At 39.8% G+C, this 17,839-nt stretch overlaps 1 protein-coding gene across 3 annotated transcripts; it reads left to right on the top strand.

Annotated features, from left to right (window-relative positions):
* Positions 1-2,153: 2,153 nt before the first annotated feature.
* LOC146520665 (oxysterol-binding protein-related protein 7-like) lies at positions 2,154-15,065 on the top strand. 3 transcript variants are annotated; one of them, XM_085157439.1, is made up of 23 exons: positions 2,154-2,341; positions 3,746-3,965; positions 4,174-4,317; positions 4,435-4,488; positions 4,574-4,687; positions 4,780-4,938; positions 5,235-5,376; positions 5,528-5,646; positions 6,104-6,193; positions 6,289-6,430; positions 6,579-6,712; positions 7,769-7,861; positions 8,246-8,426; positions 8,534-8,608; positions 9,921-10,135; positions 10,250-10,387; positions 10,465-10,528; positions 10,626-10,704; positions 11,362-11,506; positions 11,604-11,754; positions 11,972-12,098; positions 12,201-12,323; positions 13,064-15,065. In XM_085157439.1, exons 2-23 carry the CDS (start codon positions 3,798-3,800, stop codon positions 13,170-13,172), a joined length of 2,766 nt encoding a protein of 921 aa, XP_085013565.1. In that variant the 5' UTR covers positions 2,154-2,341; positions 3,746-3,797; the 3' UTR covers positions 13,173-15,065. The 3 variants fall into 3 exon arrangements, with proteins under 3 accessions (XP_085013565.1, XP_085013564.1, XP_085013566.1); XM_085157438.1 differs by having other exon boundaries at positions 6,286-6,430; XM_085157440.1 differs by lacking the exon at positions 7,769-7,861 and having other exon boundaries at positions 6,286-6,430.
* Positions 15,066-17,839: the final 2,774 nt, after the last annotated feature.

Raw genomic sequence — 17,839 nt, 5'->3', positions numbered from 1 at the left:
CAAACCTTCGTAGAAAAATAAGTCCAGTATTATAGGATCAAACCAAAGGCACCCACTGTTGCCTTTGAGGGTGCAAAACATTTCGTCAACATTGTTGTGTTTGTTGGGGAGAAAACTTAAAAACATAAAGTACAGCACTTCAGAGTCACACCGCTAGCAATCAAAGATTTGTGTAAATTTGACAAGCTGGACGCATTCTGTACTGTATAGGCGACACGGCACGAGATTGATTGACAATGGGCTACAGCCAATCAGGATGCAGAACACAATGCGCTGTTAAAAAAAATGCATGCAAAATTGCACAAAAAAATTTTTGAGGCCGCGAAAGGTGAACCGCGTTATAGCGAGGGACCACTGTATTCCATTACCATTACAGTGTCTCCCAACACAGTCTCAAGAGCATGCAGGGGATTACAGGAGACAAGCAGCTACTCTAGGAGAGCTGGACAGGGCTGTAGAAGTTTGAGCAAGAAGGAACAGGATGAGTACTCCCTGACCACTGAAAAATGACATCCAGCACGCCAATGGTGGGAATGTCTCTGACCAAAGAGTCAGAAATAGACTCCATGGGAGAGATCCAAGCCCCCAAGAATGGCTGTAGCCCATTGTCAATCAATCTTGTGCCGTTTCTCCTGTACAGTACAGAATGCGTTCAGCTTGTCAAATTTACACAAATCTAGTGGGCCCTGTGCTTACTGCCCAACACTATGGAGCCAAACTGCCATTTGCCAGAGAATACCAGAAATGGCAGGCCCAGCACTGGTGCAGTGTTCTTGGATAGAGCGTGGAGAAACTATGGAGAATGTTATTTTGTCTGTAACTTTCCACCTCAGACAGTCTTGGTCCAGATTTGGGAGAAGATCTAGCAGAATATCATCTGTTATCTCAATAGGAGCATGCCACAATATTGTCAGGCATGCTTAAAAGCACACGGTGGCCATACAAAGTACCATTTTGAGCTGCACCAATGAAATTTCAGCAATATGGACTAATCTGCCACATTTTTTCACTTTCATTTTTGAGGCGTATTTCTAGTCCTCTGTAAGACAATAATGTTCATTTCCATCAAAAAAATATGGCATCCTTTCATTCCTAACATATTACTCAGTCCATTTCAATAATATATACCCAGCAAGATTTTTTTTCCTTTAAGATCTGTGTTTTCTATGTGTTCCTTTATTTTTGTACCAGTGTCTTTAAGCTTATTTCTACATTTTTGACCTTGTATGTATCTTATAGAAAATCAAAAATAAAGTCAAACCTCTGCACTCAAATCTTGATAAAAAGAACAGTTCAAAGAAATCATTTATAATGTCCAAATACCACAACATCCAAGTCCATGATGAGTGTATGTAGACCACAGTTGTAAGATAGAAATAATTTTCTGTTTCTAGTGGAGTTATTGCTGTCTTCCTCACTCTGTGTACAGGGACACACACACACACCTACAAGCACACAAAACACTCAGGCATGTATGTTTACCTATCTTTGTGAGGACATTCAGTGATAAATATTAATCAATACTCATAATCTTATGGCCCCCTTAACGCTACATTTGACCATCACAACAGAGTAACAAACTTAAATGTAACTCTAGCTTTATTCCTGAAGCCAAGCCTGCAGGGGGTTCCTTTTTGTTTCAGATTTACTGAGTAGTTTAGGGCAGCAAAATATGTGTGCATGTGTGTCTACCTGTGTGTGTATGCATGCGAAGGAGCTTAAAAGAAAGCAACTGGACTTCTTTAAGTTTCTTGAAGAGTCACCTCCCATCCAAGGTGTGAAAAAGGGCTACCATGGTACCTGGTAGACTGAGAACCCATATAGACGGAAGGAAAATGACTTTCTCACTGATGTAAACATTGACATTCACATTTTCAGCAGGTTGCTTTCAGAAAACCACTCTGATATCAGACAGAATTGTCAGCTCATTACTCTCTTTAAGACCTTTGTAGGTCAGAACTAATTACTAAAAGTAACTCAAGACTTTGGCATATCTGTTGATTGCAAATCTGTTCTAACGCATGCCATCTTTGAGATGACAAAGTTGGAAGGCCTGTTTGGTCAGGTCATGTTCCTTAGCTTTCAGCCCCGCCCAGATACCCACTGGCTTTGATTTACACCAGTCTAACAAGCACATCATCAGTCAGGTGTGGTATTGCTTTTTGTTTAACTCAAAGGACAAGAGCAGGGAGATCACACAGTGAAGGAACACCCTAGGAAAGTCTCTGTGCTGTGATTTTTCTCCACAGAAGACATTTTACAGCTCTACAGTTGTTTCTGGGAGAAGGTATAAGGAACTGTCTGTGGAGTCCTGCTGCTGCAGCTTGTCAGTCCAACACAGGTGTGTTTCATTTACTATTTTGTCTCTGTGCCTTCCCACTATTTTATATGACTTTTATGTGCATTCTACATAGATACATAGTCACAAATATTACTGTTGATGTAGTTGTCTACTTTTTTACTATTTGTTGTTGATTGTATGGATAAACGTTTATATCTTTGTTTACTATATATTATCCTGTATTTGCTGTCATATCACCCAAATGTAAGCCATGATTAGTTAGTAGTTAGTTTTAGTTTTGATGGAGGTTTTTCTATCCATATACTGAAAGTCAGACCTGAATCATCTGTAAACTAAGTAGATTGTGTTAGGCATTGATCACATTCTCTATAGTTGTAGTTGTCCCCAAGTAGGACATTAAGATTAACATGTGATTAATATTCCACAGAGAGAGAAGGGTAAAAGTGCAACTGTTCCAAACCTGAAGAGAAAACATGCAGTCACATGCAAATCCAAATTTCCTTTAAGTACAGATTATGTGCTCAAAGCTGCATGCCTTAAGCAACAAACGGACACCAGTCTCTGGTTAAGACTTCTTGGAATTTCAGACTGGAATTTTGTCAGTGATTCTTCCTCATGTAAGCTGATCTGTCTGAATGAGAAAAAACAAATGTAAGTGTTGGAATTGGGTGTAAGGGTCTTCTGACTTCCCTTCCAAATCGAGTAGGAAGAACCACTGTTGGCTCAGTGGACCATAAGACTGTTTTTTTTTTGTTTTTTTAAATTATGCATTTAATTGTCCACCTGCTTGACTTAACAGACTAGTAAGATCTAGACTTCTTTCATTACCTCGTGATTTCAGTGGCAGGAAGTATGATATTACACACACACAAACATGGCAGTCAAATAAAACTCCCGAAGTCCCTTTAGCGGTCATTCCTTTCCTCTACAGGAAAATCCTGCTTTTGATTGCAGGCACCCTTCCCTTTGAGGGAAAACACGGACCATTGGAGGAAAATGCTCCCCATAGCGTAAGGGCTACCAGATGGTCTGAGTATATGGTTGAAGGGTTCATAATACCTTTAATTTTTCACCTCTATGTTCATAACAAATAATTTGTCTTAATCCTTAATCCACATTAAATTTTACAAGCCAATCTAAGATTAAAGTTCTAAAATTGTTTTAAAATGTTTGGTTGTTGTTTTTTTTTTTCTTTCTTTTTTTTTTTTAAAAAACATTTGGTGAGACAATTATATCTTCTTAGTTCCTGACTTTAATGTTGACATCATTACAGACACAGATAAAATATTGCCTTATGCCTGCAGTTTAGACAAACAATGAGACTGTAGATTTGTTTATGTTTGTACTGTAAAAGGACCACTTGTAACTCTTGGACAAACTAGAATCGTGGTTCCACCCAGTGTCATGAAGCTTTTTCTTGTGTGTGTCCCCCCCCCCCCCCAGCACTGTGTACATTGCCATGAGAAACAACTTGGGTTGAAGGTCATTTCTCTCCATGCAACGCTACTCTCATTACATTGCACCAATGGACCCTCAGGTTTGTCCACCACCTCTCAGTAGCAGCCAGTCAGTGATTAGTGGCCTTGACAAATCCCCAGCAAGCACTTTCAGACCTGGCCACTCACGGAGCAGCAGCACAGGTTCTGGCAAGCACTCAAAACAGGTAAAAAGAAAAAAAGACACTAATTATCTTGTAAAGTAAAAGATAAAACTGTAACCCACTTGGTACAAATGGGCTTCCAGAGATTTTCTCCATTTCTGCCCCCTCTTGCAATCCATATCACAGAATTCCTCCACATGTTGACTGACACCTGAAACTAAAAGCTGTGTTTTCATAAATGTAATTTTAAAGTGCTTTCTGTCTCCATCAGTCTCGTCACTGGGAGGTAGTGGATGACTTGCAGCATGTTGACAGGGGCTTGGTTCCAGGGTCATCTGGAGATCTCAGTATTCCTGGGATCTGTGAGGGCTACTTGATGAAAAGGAGAAAATATCCGCTCAAAGGCTGGCACAAAGTGAGAGAATTTAAACTATTTTGCTCTTCCAGTTTCTCAGTGAAACTGTAGTAAATCCTGCAGGGTTGAACAGTGAAAATTTTTATCAACAACTAATTTGCCAAACTCTCTTTTTAGAGGTACTTTCTGTTGGAGAAAGGCATTCTCAAGTACTCAAAGACCCAGCAAGATGTAAGTCCAACACAAAAACATCAAACAATAATGATACGCTCTGATGAAGAATAAAGTGTTAAATGTCCTCTGCCATTGTGTTTAGATTCAAAGAGGGAAGCTGCATGGCTCTCTGGACATCAGCATGGCTGTCATGTCTGTGAATAAGAAGACCAAACGCATAGACCTGGATGCTGGAGACAACCTGTATCACCTCAAGGTAACTTATTGGTACCAGGATGAGTCAAGTGTTTACTGTGGCTAGAATCAGATGTATCCAAATTAAATAAGTTCTCTTCTCTCTGGTATTAGGCAAAAAGTCACGACATTTTCTACATCTGGTTGACCAAGCTGTGTGCCCATCGTGTGTTCAGAAAAAATGAGGCCATGAGTGTCCACCGTGGTGTGCTTCATGCGCTTTCTTTGGGCCAGAGCACTCTCCCGGCTTTCTCTCAGCAAAGCAGAGCAACAGTCAGTATAACTTCCTGCTCCAGTAAACTGTCCACAGCTGAAAGGAAATTTACTTTGTGCTATAGGAATCCAATCAAATGGAGAATTGCAGATAGACTGGTGAACATTTTTGCGACCAAAAAATGTTTGAGTATTAATAATTTGGATGATAATACTTTAGACAGCTGACTATCAAAAAAATATGGAAAATGGTATTTATGTAATCCATGATCACTGTAGTCTGAAAAACAGCAGTTGCCTACAGATACTGTAATTGTGAAAGTGCTTTCTTTTAACCTTGATATATGATTCTGCAGATTCCTCACTATGCCAGCTCTGCATCGGTGTACCATCCAGAGATGGCAAGTCCTGCCCCAGCTGTTGCCAGTCAACCAGGTGTGACCAGCAAGGTATCAGCTTGGCTGCAGCAGACCCACGACATAGATGCAACGTCCAATGGTGAGAGCTGCATTAGAGATGGCGCCAGAAAGAGAGGCCTGATTCTTGATTATATGTCCTCCATATTTAACAATGAATACAGATTTGATCAGTAGGTGTGCCTGTCTCTTCGTTCCATTTCTAAACTGACCTTTAACCCACTGCCTATCAGAACTGGCTCGTTGTCAGGCAGATCTGACAGAACTGGCTCAACTTATCCAGAGACTGAATTGGCTGGAAGGAGGCTACCCTATCACTAACACAGACCTGGAGATGCGAATCAGCATGCAGGCAAGTATGCTGGTCCCAAATATGAATGTGTGTCACTTGTCAAAGAATATTTAACAACCGGGGGAGAGAAGTAATTTCACACAAAGTTTGATGTTTAATCGAAGCAAAAATCGGAAATTAATGTTTTAAATGGGCTTTAAATTTATGGTATCAAGCACAATAGGCATCCAGTAAAAAGGCTGTAACACTTCACCTTAGTTTTTCTTTAGGAAATGCAAAAAGAAATTAAACAAAACGCACCCATAATTGCTCATTCTGAAATATTTTTCCAGGTCATTCACTATCTTAACCAACTATATACCAGATTAGCCTTAACAGCACCATATATAAACTATAGGATGGAACTGTGATATGATGCTGTTGGGATTTCATTCTCAGCTTCAGAATAGCTCCACCCTAAGCTGCAAAAGAAAATGGTCTGGAAAAAGAAGCTATAATCTTGTACTTCTGTGTTTAGAATCTCTCCCTGGAAAAACCCAAGAAAAAGAATGGGCGAATGCCGGGTCACTCCAGGACTCTGTCTCGTGCTGAGGCCATGGGGGGAATGGTAGGAATTTTTTACTTAATGTCTTGTTACAGTACCATCAGACAGCTCACCACTGTTTAGCCTCATACAATTCTGTTTCTCTTCATCTCCAGCAGTTCACTTCCAGTCATCTGAGCACAAATTCCACTTCTGTTCAGTCCATTCCAAACTATGTCTACTCTCAGCTGTCCAATCCTCAAGTCACCTCACCTGAAGCTAAGAAGCTCCACCAGGAGATCTGCACTGCTTCTCAGAGAGGTATGGCCTTGCTGCCACTTGGCTAAGTCTGAAGCTCTCTGCATTAGCATTGACTTTTTTCCCCTTTACATATTCCCTGACACATCTTGACATATTGCTGAGAGTGTGAAAATCCTCATCTATCACTTACACTTTTGCTGTGTTGCAGTTCACAGTTCTCTGAAGTCCATTCATGAGGTTTTGACCTTGGAGCGTGAGAGACTGAGGCAAGCCTGGACCGGCCCAGACATGAGGCAGAACACCTCACAGCAGCTCGCTACCATCTGTAGCACATTGTCTGAGGTAACATACACATATGTATACAAACATGGACACTTTTGGCCTATGTGGAAGCAAACTTAACCTGACTTCTAATTCTTGATGTCATAGACCAGATAATAACACAGACTAGGTCCTTCACCATACCTCAGTTAGTGTCTTTCCAACACTCTAAATCTTAGTGTAGCCCTGCAAACGGCAACAATGGGCCCAGCCCTAAGTGATACTGTTGAGCAGGTTTGGGCTGTTTAGGTAAGACGGGCACAAGTTAATACAGGTGGAACTTAAAGGAACACACCTCAAGTATTCCTTTCTTTTCATACACAAATATGCATATTAAAAGATTGTCGCATACTGAAACAAAGCAGTCAGGTCAGGGACTTGTTGGCTCCTGCTGTCAGACTGACTGTGCTTATGCAACACTTCTTGCTTTCCTCTTGGCTTCTTACCATGGTGCATGTGACTGCATGTTTGAACATCAGCGGCTGTGACTTTGGGCTTTATTTTGTTAATAGTTGCTTGGCAACTGGCTATCAACTGATATCCACAGTGCTGAACATATCCCATGGTTAATAAATGTATGTTATTACCCTGTTTATTTACTGTTATAGCACTCTACTGGAAACTGGTGAGACTTTCACCCTCTTGTTCAAAATCGCTTTAGAGTTGTTTACTAACCATAAGTTAGTGAGTTTAAAGGACAAATAAAGTTTTTCTACGAAGAGTTGATTGATAAAGATTCTTTTTTTTTTTTGCAACAGGGTGGGTGTAATTCAGAAATTCTAAATGTCTGAAGGGACCTTTCCTAACCTGTACTAAGTTCATTTACTAAAGTCCTACCTGGCCCACTAAAAAGCTCTGTCCTTGCTAAGATATTATACATAATTCAGTTTGATTGTGCTGGTATTTTCTGTACTGGAGAGCAACTGCACTTGGCAACAAGTAATATTTGCCTCACCTCTGCTGTGTTTGTGCTTTGGAGTGTGCGTGATATTCGCTGCATGCATTTTTGATCCTGTGTGTTTCTTCTGCACTTCTCCTGCATGGCTTGTGTGTGCATGTGTGCCTGCGCGCATGCAGCTTGATATACAGTCCCATCTGACCAAAGTCCATTCGCTTTCCCTGTCCTCTGACTCTTCTGAAGAATCCTTCTGCACTGTCCGTCCAGACCAGGTGTGTAGTGTATGTGTGTAGCATTATTATTATTATTTTTCTGGTGTCACTAATAATCATCCTGATTAACATTGAATTCTAGCTCAGGATCATGAAGAAATTTTATCTGACTGAAGCTATAAGATTGTGGGAAACTTTGGTCAAAGGAAGGAAAACATGGAATGATTTACAGTCTAGTGATGTGGGTGGTGGTGCTGCTGTTATTCACAGTTGGGACAGCTGCACCTACAATTCTTACAGAGCAAGTTGTGTGGGTAGCACCTGTTGGAAATAACTGTGCATGTCAGTCGTCACTGTTCTGAATTCACTTCGCACACCTTATAGGTAGACTTGTTTATTGGACTTAAATAGTCAAACTATAGCTGGAACCATGTTTCCTTACAGAGAACGCCTTCCTTAAGTCGTCACAGTAACCGTCCACCTTCAGTGGCAGATTCTATGGCAGAGTATTTTGATGCCAGCGAGGTAATAGTGTGCGAGACTTCGTCAGAGGCCGAGGCTTCTGATGAATCGGGCCTGAGTGACATTACCACCACTAGCACATCAGAGCCTGAAGAAGGACATTGTGAGTATTTACTTTCAAATAAATCACCACTGCACGATTTTCTGTGTCACAACAAAGGTTAACATGAAACAAAAACATCAAGTCATTGTTTCCTCTGTCCTCCACAGCTGCTGCTACTCTTAACTACAGAGAAAGTTTGAACAGTGCAAGTCACAAGCCACGGCCAGTGCCTCCTGATACTGGTAAAGTCATCTTCTGTTAAGCAAACCTGGAAATTTATATTTCAACATGGTAACCACTAATATGAAAGGAATTATAACAGTAGGACAGACATGGCTGCTAATCGTGCTTCTGATTCACACAAAATTCAGACGTGAAGTAGCCTGTATACATTTGGAACCAAACTGTTGCTTTGTCAAAACCACTTAGGTTTCAGCTCGGATGAGCATGCTTTGCAAAGCGGCTTGCAGCAGCAGCCGTATACAGGCTGAAGCAACTTAAATTCTATGTCCCAAATGGCATTTGCCCATGGAAAAGGGCAGCAGGACAGCCATGAGCTTATCTGGGCTAATATGAGTTTCTGCCATAACTGGTGCTAAACATGACTCCAAAACTTACCTCAATTATGTTTAGTCCAGTAGAGCTTTGTTGGGTTGACAATAAAACTCTACAATATACACTCAAGTATACAGTGGGACAAAATGATGTCCTCCTGGATCAAAGGTGCAAACTGTTTAAAAAAAAAAAAAAAAAAAAAAAATCTTGCCTGCCTGTTCCTGATGCTGCAGAGTTGTCTTCTGGATGGAGGAGGAGTAAACAGTTGGTGGGAGGGGTGATGCAGGTCAGCCATGATGCTAGTGGCTTTACGAATGCAGCATGAGGTGTAAATGTTCTGTAGACTGGGTAGAGAGCTGCCAATAATCCAACGGAGGGCTCTGTATGTTGATGCGTGGCAGTTTCCATACCAGACTATTTAATTGTCATTTGGGAGACCTTCAACATTTCTAACCATGTATGGCCTGTAATTTAATAAGGATCTTAAGAATCTCGAAACATGCTATAAAACAGCAGTCCCCAACCTTTTTTGCGCCACGGACCAGTTTATGTCTGACAACATTTTCACAGACCGGCCTTTAAGATGTCGTGGATAAATACAACAAAATAAAACCAGTACCAGTACCAAAAAAAAGAAGATTTATTCATAACACACAGAGAAAGACCCAGGGAAACAGAGTTTAAAAATAACGATTAAAACCCTGAAAACCATAAATTTCATACCCAAGCCTCAACTCACGTACCGGTCCGTAGCCCGGGCATTGAGGACCGCTGCCATAAAAGGTTTTGGAAGCACCACCAGTGAGGCCTGGAACATGTGGATATTGTGATTATTCTTGGTTAGAGTTGACCAGGTTTATCTCATTTTGTGGTGTGTTGTGTGTTTTTTTTTTTTTTTTTTTTTTTTTTTTTTTCTTTTCTTTTCTTTTTTAAAAATTTGTCTTTTTAATCATCCATTTTGTTTAATATGTTACGCTGTTTTGTGGTGTTACCATGCAGGTCGTCGCACTACCCTGCCTGCCCCCTGCGCAGACAACAGCCACATTGGCATTATGACCATCCTCTACAACAACATTGGCAAGGATCTGTCCAGAGTGTCTATGCCGGTTGCTCTCAATGAGCCACTCTCACTGCTGCAGAGGCTCAGTGAAGAACTGGAGTACTCTGAGCTGCTGGACATTGCCAGCAACATTGATGATCCATATGAGAGGATGGTGTGTTGGGATTGCTTATGATTTCTGACCCGCTGGGGGTCAAATCAAGTTGAATTTGGTGTAAGGCTTGTTGAGGATTAAGGAAAAAATTTTTTTTGTCTTGTTTGTTTTTAGGTTTATGTAGCAGCATTCTCCATCTCTGGTTATGCCTGGGCATCCTGGAGGAATCGTTACAAACCCTTCAACCCTGTCCTGGGTGAAACGTATGAGAATTACAGAGAAGACAAAGGATTCCAATACATTAGTGAACAGGTAACCTGAAGACATAATGATTCGGCTTATTGGTGTTTTAGAACAGACTTTAATGCTGTATTGTCTTATGTTTTCAGGTCAGCCACCATCCACCCATCTCTGCTTGCCATGCAGAGTCAGAAAACTTCACTTTCTGGCAAGGTGTGTTGTTTTTGGTTTTTGGTTTCTTAAGCAAGTCCCAGATATACAGCAATCAGACCTAATGCTGCAGCTTTCCCTTCTTTAACTCTGCTCTCAGATCAGAGATGGAAGTACAAGTTTTGGGGCAAGTCTGTGGAGATCATCTCTTCTGGACTGGTTAATGTTACCCTACCCAGGTGATGATTTTATGCCACTTTTAACCACAAAAGATGTCAAACAAAGGGACAGTGCTTTAATATTTAAGTAGTAGTGGTATACAACACCATACACTAGTACAAGAGATGACAAAGAATCATTACTCTATATCAAGATTGGTGAATAATTGAAACCTTTACATACAATAATGTTTTTATAAAAAAGGGACTGATCAAAAGCATGCATGTTTGTTTGTTTGTTTGTTTAGTTTTTTAAATAAATAACTGGCCTAATGTTGCTCCACAGCTGGACAATTTCACCAAACTGTCCATTGAAGGAATTGCAGTTTCTGGCACTTGCATGTTGGCTTAATTTTTCAAAGGCGTGATTTCTCCAGATAAAAGGAGAAATGCAAACAGGCTAGAAGATTGATCGGATGAGTGAGAGACCTTGAAGACTATCTTGAGGCTTTTTGGATACAAATGCTGACACAGAAGAGACAATATTATAAATGTTAGTAAAAAGTAAACAAGATAGACTAAAGCAAAGGATGGCTGGTTTGCAGTTTGCTGTCACAAGGCACCAGCATTTCTAGAAATCCATATACAATTTGAGCCTGTATGAATCATCTACATTTAAAAACTGTTTCAATTTCATTATGCAATGATCACAGTATAATTTGTTTGTTTTTTGTTTAGGTATGGTGATCACTATGAATGGAATAAGGCCGTTACATGTATCCACAATGTCCTGAGTCAGCAACGCTCTTTGGAGCACTATGGTGAGGTGATCATCAGAAACACAAAGAGTGACGTGTGCACCTGCAAGATTACCTTTGTCAAGGTAAGGACATGCACATATGCATATTTTTTTCTAATTTAGCCAGAGGTCCATGTAATACATTGAAATTGTGCTAAGTGCCTTCATCTTTTCATCCCAGTCCCGCTACTGGAGCTCGGACAGCAGTAAGAATGAGGTGCAGGGTGTGGTTCTGGACCAGGCTGGGTCAGTGATTCATCGTTTCGGAGGTCTCTGGCATGAAGGCATTTTCTGTGATACTCTACCTACACCAAAATGTATCTGGAAACCCAGTGAGTACCACTGTTCAGCGCTCAAATCCCTCACAAATTACTCCAATCTTATGATTCATGTAAAGACCACCTTCAACCTGAGCCAAGACTGACTCATTGATCTCTTCCACAAATGATTAAGCTAATCTACTTTATACACAAACGCTGAGTTTTGTCAACTATGTTCAAGTTTTAGATGAAAGATCTTTAAATATCCACGATATCCTTTTCTATACAGATGTACAGCCTGATGACTATGCCAAGTTCTATGGCTTCTCAAGTTATGCCAGGGAACTTAATGAACTGACTTCAGAATTGAAGGCTGTCCTTCCACCTACGGACACACGTTTCAGACCGGACCAGAGGTATCCACAAGATCTTGTTTAATTTAAACTATGGTAGACTGACAGACATTTCTGCACCATCTTCTGTGTGCTCCAACTCCTTACTCTTGTCTGCTCTATCAGGCTCCTGGAGGAGGGAAAAATAGCAGAAGCAGATAAAAGGAAGGATGAGGTGGAGGAGAACCAAAGGGAAAGGAGGAAAGAAATGGCCAAGAAAGGGGAGGAACACATCCCCAGGTTCTTCAGGTGAGAAGCTTTCCTTGTTGCCTCACTCTGGTTTTGTGGTGGACTGTCAAAAGTCTAGTTAATAATTCAAGCAGCAACACATCTGGTGTCCTTTTCTTCAGTATCAGCCTTTTTCTGTAGGAAATGTATATAAATGTCATTTTCTAAATTGTTTACAAGATGTGGGGTTTGCTCAAGCGCATGCCTTTTAATATGGGAGTATTTGGATATTATTTTGAATGTAACAAAGACCACAAGATGGAAAGAGATTACTCTGTCCAACCAATAATGGTGGTAAAAGCTGGTATTTAAAGCACTAAATAATAAACATGATGGCAGTTTAAAAGGAGGGGGAGGGGGACCCATTTATTTAAAAACAAACAAAAAAAACAACATCCAGGATTGTTTCTCAGACAGGGTATAGGATGGCCTTAATTTTAAGGTGGTTTTAAAGACCTAACTAAACTGTTAGGTCAGTGGCTAATGGCTAATAAGAGCTTATATAAAATGTTTGATGCCTAACATAGTTGGGTATCAGCAGCTTGTTCTGTTTTTTGTTTTGTGGTGATCGGCTGCCTCACTGATACTGTCAACAGAAGAGGTTCTTGGATGTGATTATAAACATCACATTCTTTAGAGTGTTGTAAGAGTCTGTATTTTCCCACAGAAATCTATGTATTTTTATTTATTTAGGCCTATTAATGTTTCCAGGTTGAATGACGTTCCAGTGTTGCATGTCACTAATTGGTCTGTTTTCCCAGAAAATCGGTGGATGAAGCTGGCAGAGAGGTGTGGCTGTACAATGGAACATACTGGATGCTCCGCAAAGACCCTGGCTTTGCCAATACTGAAAATCTGGATCTGTGGTAGAACTCTACACCCACCTGAATATGACGTCGTCAATAAAAGTAATCAGCTATAACTATTTGTGATTATTAGCCTGGTGAAGAATAAACAGTATTGACCCAACAGCAGTGACCAAAGGGCCAAAATACTGCTACCAGTGGTGCAAGGGTATAGAGGGAAAGGGCTTTAAGAAGCATAAATGAACCTCTCATTAGTTTCATTTTGGTTCCAGTGTAGAGATGAGATGCTACTAAGATACAAATGAAGACTGATTTACATGAAGCCGGATGTCTTTCCTGCCTTTTTGCCTTTCTCTGCCATAAAGAAAATCTGAAATATTATCATTTGTTTAAGAAGCAACGCTTAACTTGAATTCTATTTTAAATTGCCACCATTTAGGAAAAAATTGGGTAAAATGTTTTCTTGATGTAAATAGTGGGTGATTTATAACATTTTATGTCATGTGTTTGTAAATTTTAATATCAGGCTCAAAGTGTTAAATGCTTTCTTGTAGAGGGGCTTATGTGGTATTTTGCAGGTGAACTGGTGCTGTTCTCAGTGGGTCTTACTGTTTAAACAAAGTCTGTATGCATGTTGTGTTGGGTCACATTGGTGAGTCCATATACCAGAATGAATAGAGCGCCATTTCAACCCAGCATTCTTCATTTCTCTCTGTCCTTGATGAGCTGAAACACCTCTTAGACATTTAGACTGTGAGTTGAATCAGTGAAGGGTTTTTATGTTTCAACAGTGGATTTTTAATAAGGAAAAGAGATGGCTGTTAAATCATTGTGAATGTTTTCTTTCAGTGGTTTAGTTTCAAATAAAAGGTTCTAGATCAACATTAAACTTCTGTTCATTACTAAACTTCATCAAAATTGCTGCCTAGAATCTGGACTTGTATTTATAAAGAAGTGAATATTTGCAACTGTGGTTGTTGTGAAATCCTCCAGTGCTGACTCATGCTCCTGTTTGGTTAGGAAGAATCTATAGCTGTTCTATCTTTCAAGGCTGTCATTATGTTGCACACGCTAAAGCAACTGAAGCATGCTAACACGTAGAAAGCAGGTGTACATGTCGTAACATTTGTTTTTTCCCTTATTCACCAGGAAGTGAAACTCTTAATATTCTTTAGATTCTTGAGTAGCAGCATATTTAATCTCTTATCATCCACCGAAGCGGTTTACTATACACAGTTGGCAAGATGTGTGGCCTTGTTAGTTTTGTCATGAAAGTGAACTACTTCTTTTTACCTGGCTAAATCACAACTTATGCTGAACACATGACCTGCTCCTGTCCAGAGGTCTTTACAACAAAACCGGCTTCTGGCTTATCCAGGTAACTTTTTTGTACTAATGCGGTTCACTTCTTATCGGGGTAAATCATCATGGTAACTTAAACTGTGAACGTAATCTGCTCCAGAGAAGGTTTGGTTCCAGATTAGAAATCAAGAGACATGACGTCACCACCTGCTGACCTGACCTGCAGATCTCCAGAAAATGTGACACCATTTTCTGGAAGATTCCTCAGACCTCTGTGTGTGGGTGTAAAATTTTGTGGGTTTTGTCTTTTTGTTTTTCATTTTGACAGTGAACAATTCAATGACTGTTTTATTCAAGCTGCTGAGAGAATTAAAAACTAAAGGCAGCAGGTTATGTTCAGAGTTTGGGTTTAAAATCAAGCACTCCATTTTCATAGATTCTTTTATGTAAAGCATGTTTTGAGTGCAACGTGGATTCTCTGCTGGTGGAATGCTTTATATGTGCAGCTTGTTAAGGCACACCTGACTAAAACTGCTGAATGAAGCCTTGCATTGTTAATGGAATATCCATGTGTTTGTTATAAATAATGTTGTGATTATTAGCCTGGTGAAAAATAAACAGTATTGACCCAATAGCAGTGACCAAAAGGCCAAAATCTGCCTATTTGTCTGTTTTTACACAGCTGGAAAGGCAAACACACACAGAGAATACCTGTTCAGCCAATAAAATTAATTTCACTTTGATCTGCGACAAACAGACTATCGGGCTGTGAAACAGTAAGCTCCGTTTAAACTGATCCAGTTTTTCAGAGCTGTAATGTGCAGTTATAGAGATAAACGGCACTGAGTGCCCAACCAGGTATTGAAACCATTAAGTACAATTAAATAATATTGTCCCATCCCCAGTGTTGGGCAAGTTACTTTGAAAAAGTAATTAATTACAGTACTAGTTACTACTTCAAAAAAGTTACTGATTTAGTAACTGAGTTACAATATTCTAAAAGTAATTAATTACTTGAAAATTAATTATTGTGTTACTTTAATAAAAAAAAAAAACCTCTGGGGTCCAGGGTATAATTGCCCATTTTTACTACTTTTGATTTTCCCTGTACATTTCACCTTAAAAAACTATTTACTTTGCCTTGTTTGGTATCATTCTTTTCAGCACAACCTCACGTGTCTGAATTTACAGTTATGATTTCATTTTGACATACTATATTAACACAATTGATATAAAATCAGACAAAACATAAAATCAGAGTAGAAAAAGTTATTTTTTACTGTAACAACCACAAACATGTTTAATGAATCATATTTCACAACTTTAAATGCAAATATAAATTGTCAATTTTAAAATCATATGCACAAGTTTTGCAAACAACAAAGCTATTTGCAGCCATTTACCCCCTTTTTAAAAAAAAAAACAAAAAAAACCATTTCAAATTATTTACAGAACAATCAGGTGTTATGCATTCAATAAGATGCCACACAAATTATTTGTGCCACTTGTCAAGAGATTTATTCTAAAGACACTTCTTCAGCTAAGAATCTAAAGGTAGAAGCACACAGACGCTGCAGTTTTTACTTGCAAGGGCATGATCACAGAACACTCACACCAGAGTGCGAGCCCTGTGATGTGCGCTCTGTTCCTGCACTTGCCTTTATTTATATACAAAAGTAATACAACAGTGAATACGTCTATTCATTAACAGAGGAATGTTAGTATGTAGGGAGTGAAGAGAAGTGGTTCAGGTGTATGTGTGTGTGTGTGTGTGTGTGTGTGTGTGTGTGTGTGTTATTCTGAAGGACGTGGCCCCTCTTCTTGAAGATAAGAGCATCCAGCTCCCCTCTTCCTGGCAGGAGTGAAATGATAACAGCTTGCTCAGCTATTATCACTGTGAGAAAGAATTTATAAAGCAAGTCTTGATTCCAACAACAGTCTAAGTCATAAAACGGTCATCATGCAGTATTCTATAATATGCAAACTTATATCACTAAAAGATTATACTGACTACTAAGTACAATTCTATATTGACACCACTCCAAATATTTTTCTCTCCACTATAAAGGAGAACATCGCAGCCTGATACCTGCAGGTCTGAGAGCAGCAGGTGTATCACTCCTGTTCTCTACCTGGAGAAAGCAGTCGCCTCATTGTTCTGACACACAACACAAAACTATCCACAACACTACACACTAACTACAATACACATTAACTACACACTCCAAACATGCTAAACGTCACAAATCTCTCACATCTCAAAACGCCCTCTCTCTCTTTTTCTGCTGTCTCTCTCTCTCTCTCTCTCTCTCTCTCGCTGTCACTCCTAAAACTTCCCCCTCTTCCTAAACAACCAAATGTCATGTTGCCATATCATTTTAGATTGGTTGACATGGTGCATTTTTCCACCAAGACGAAAGGGCAGGTTTGTTTTGGGTTTTTTTTTTTGTTGTTGTCATAAGCAGAGAGTGCTCGCTGCGCTGTCCTTAGACGTTAAACATGCCGAAACTATTGAGGAAAAAACGCCACGTATATTGTTTATCATGACTCCGGTTTTACGTGGCCTATTGACACAATTTAAAAACTGGTATATATCACCTTATTGCTTTGTCATCTTGAAGTGGTCATGTGATTTGCTTACCACGACTACTTTATTCTTCCTCAGACAAACAGCAGCATTCCTGCCATTGTTTTGCTTCTTGCTCTAGGTGTTGTGCCAGAAAGTGATCGTCGGGCAGACAGTGATTGCCGTCCGCGGGAGCGCACGCAGCTGCTTAAAGCTGTAGCGTCCAGATTACTTACAGCTACTTCCGTGCAACTGATATAAGATGCGGTAAGAAGACAGCTTCAACCGTCTGTTTACTAAAAAAAATAATGCAGTGCGGTCGCGTTACTTTCTTCTTAGTAAAAGTAACGGCGTTGTAACGATAGAAATAGTAATTAGTTAGATTACTCGTTACTGAAAAAAGTAACACCGTTACTTCCATCACTGCTCATCCCTTTGCGTGTTGTTTTACTGGTATAGGTTTATGATTTTTAACTATTTTTACCACCATTAGATAATGTCTCTGGAGTAGGTGGCAATCATAGGGATAATAATATTTAGAAGAAAAGTCATATAAACAGTCATATGAAAGCCATATAAAATTGAATTTAATAGTCAGATGCTACCAACACTACCCCTTTCATGTAAACATCCAAGGGAAACCCTGGGTCAACTTAAAGAGTTAAGGTTTGTGTCACCACTTATTCTAATAGACAATGTTAGGGTCAGTGAACAAAGATAGCCTGGATTTGTTGAACTCGTAGTGTAGAGCCCACTGGGGTATTCCAGGAAGCAGGTTTAGAGAACAACTCCATGGCTGTGTCCCAATTCAGGGTCTGCATGCTTGAAGTACGCATTTTAAGTGCGATTACGTCACCGCCACA

Source organism: Neolamprologus multifasciatus, chromosome 4 (genome assembly GCF_963576455.1).
Source record: "Neolamprologus multifasciatus chromosome 4, fNeoMul1.2, whole genome shotgun sequence".
Classification (NCBI taxonomy): domain Eukaryota; kingdom Metazoa; phylum Chordata; class Actinopteri; order Cichliformes; family Cichlidae; genus Neolamprologus; species Neolamprologus multifasciatus.
The sequence above is the reverse complement of the archived record's forward strand: the minus strand, read 5'-3'. Positions and strand labels throughout refer to the sequence as shown.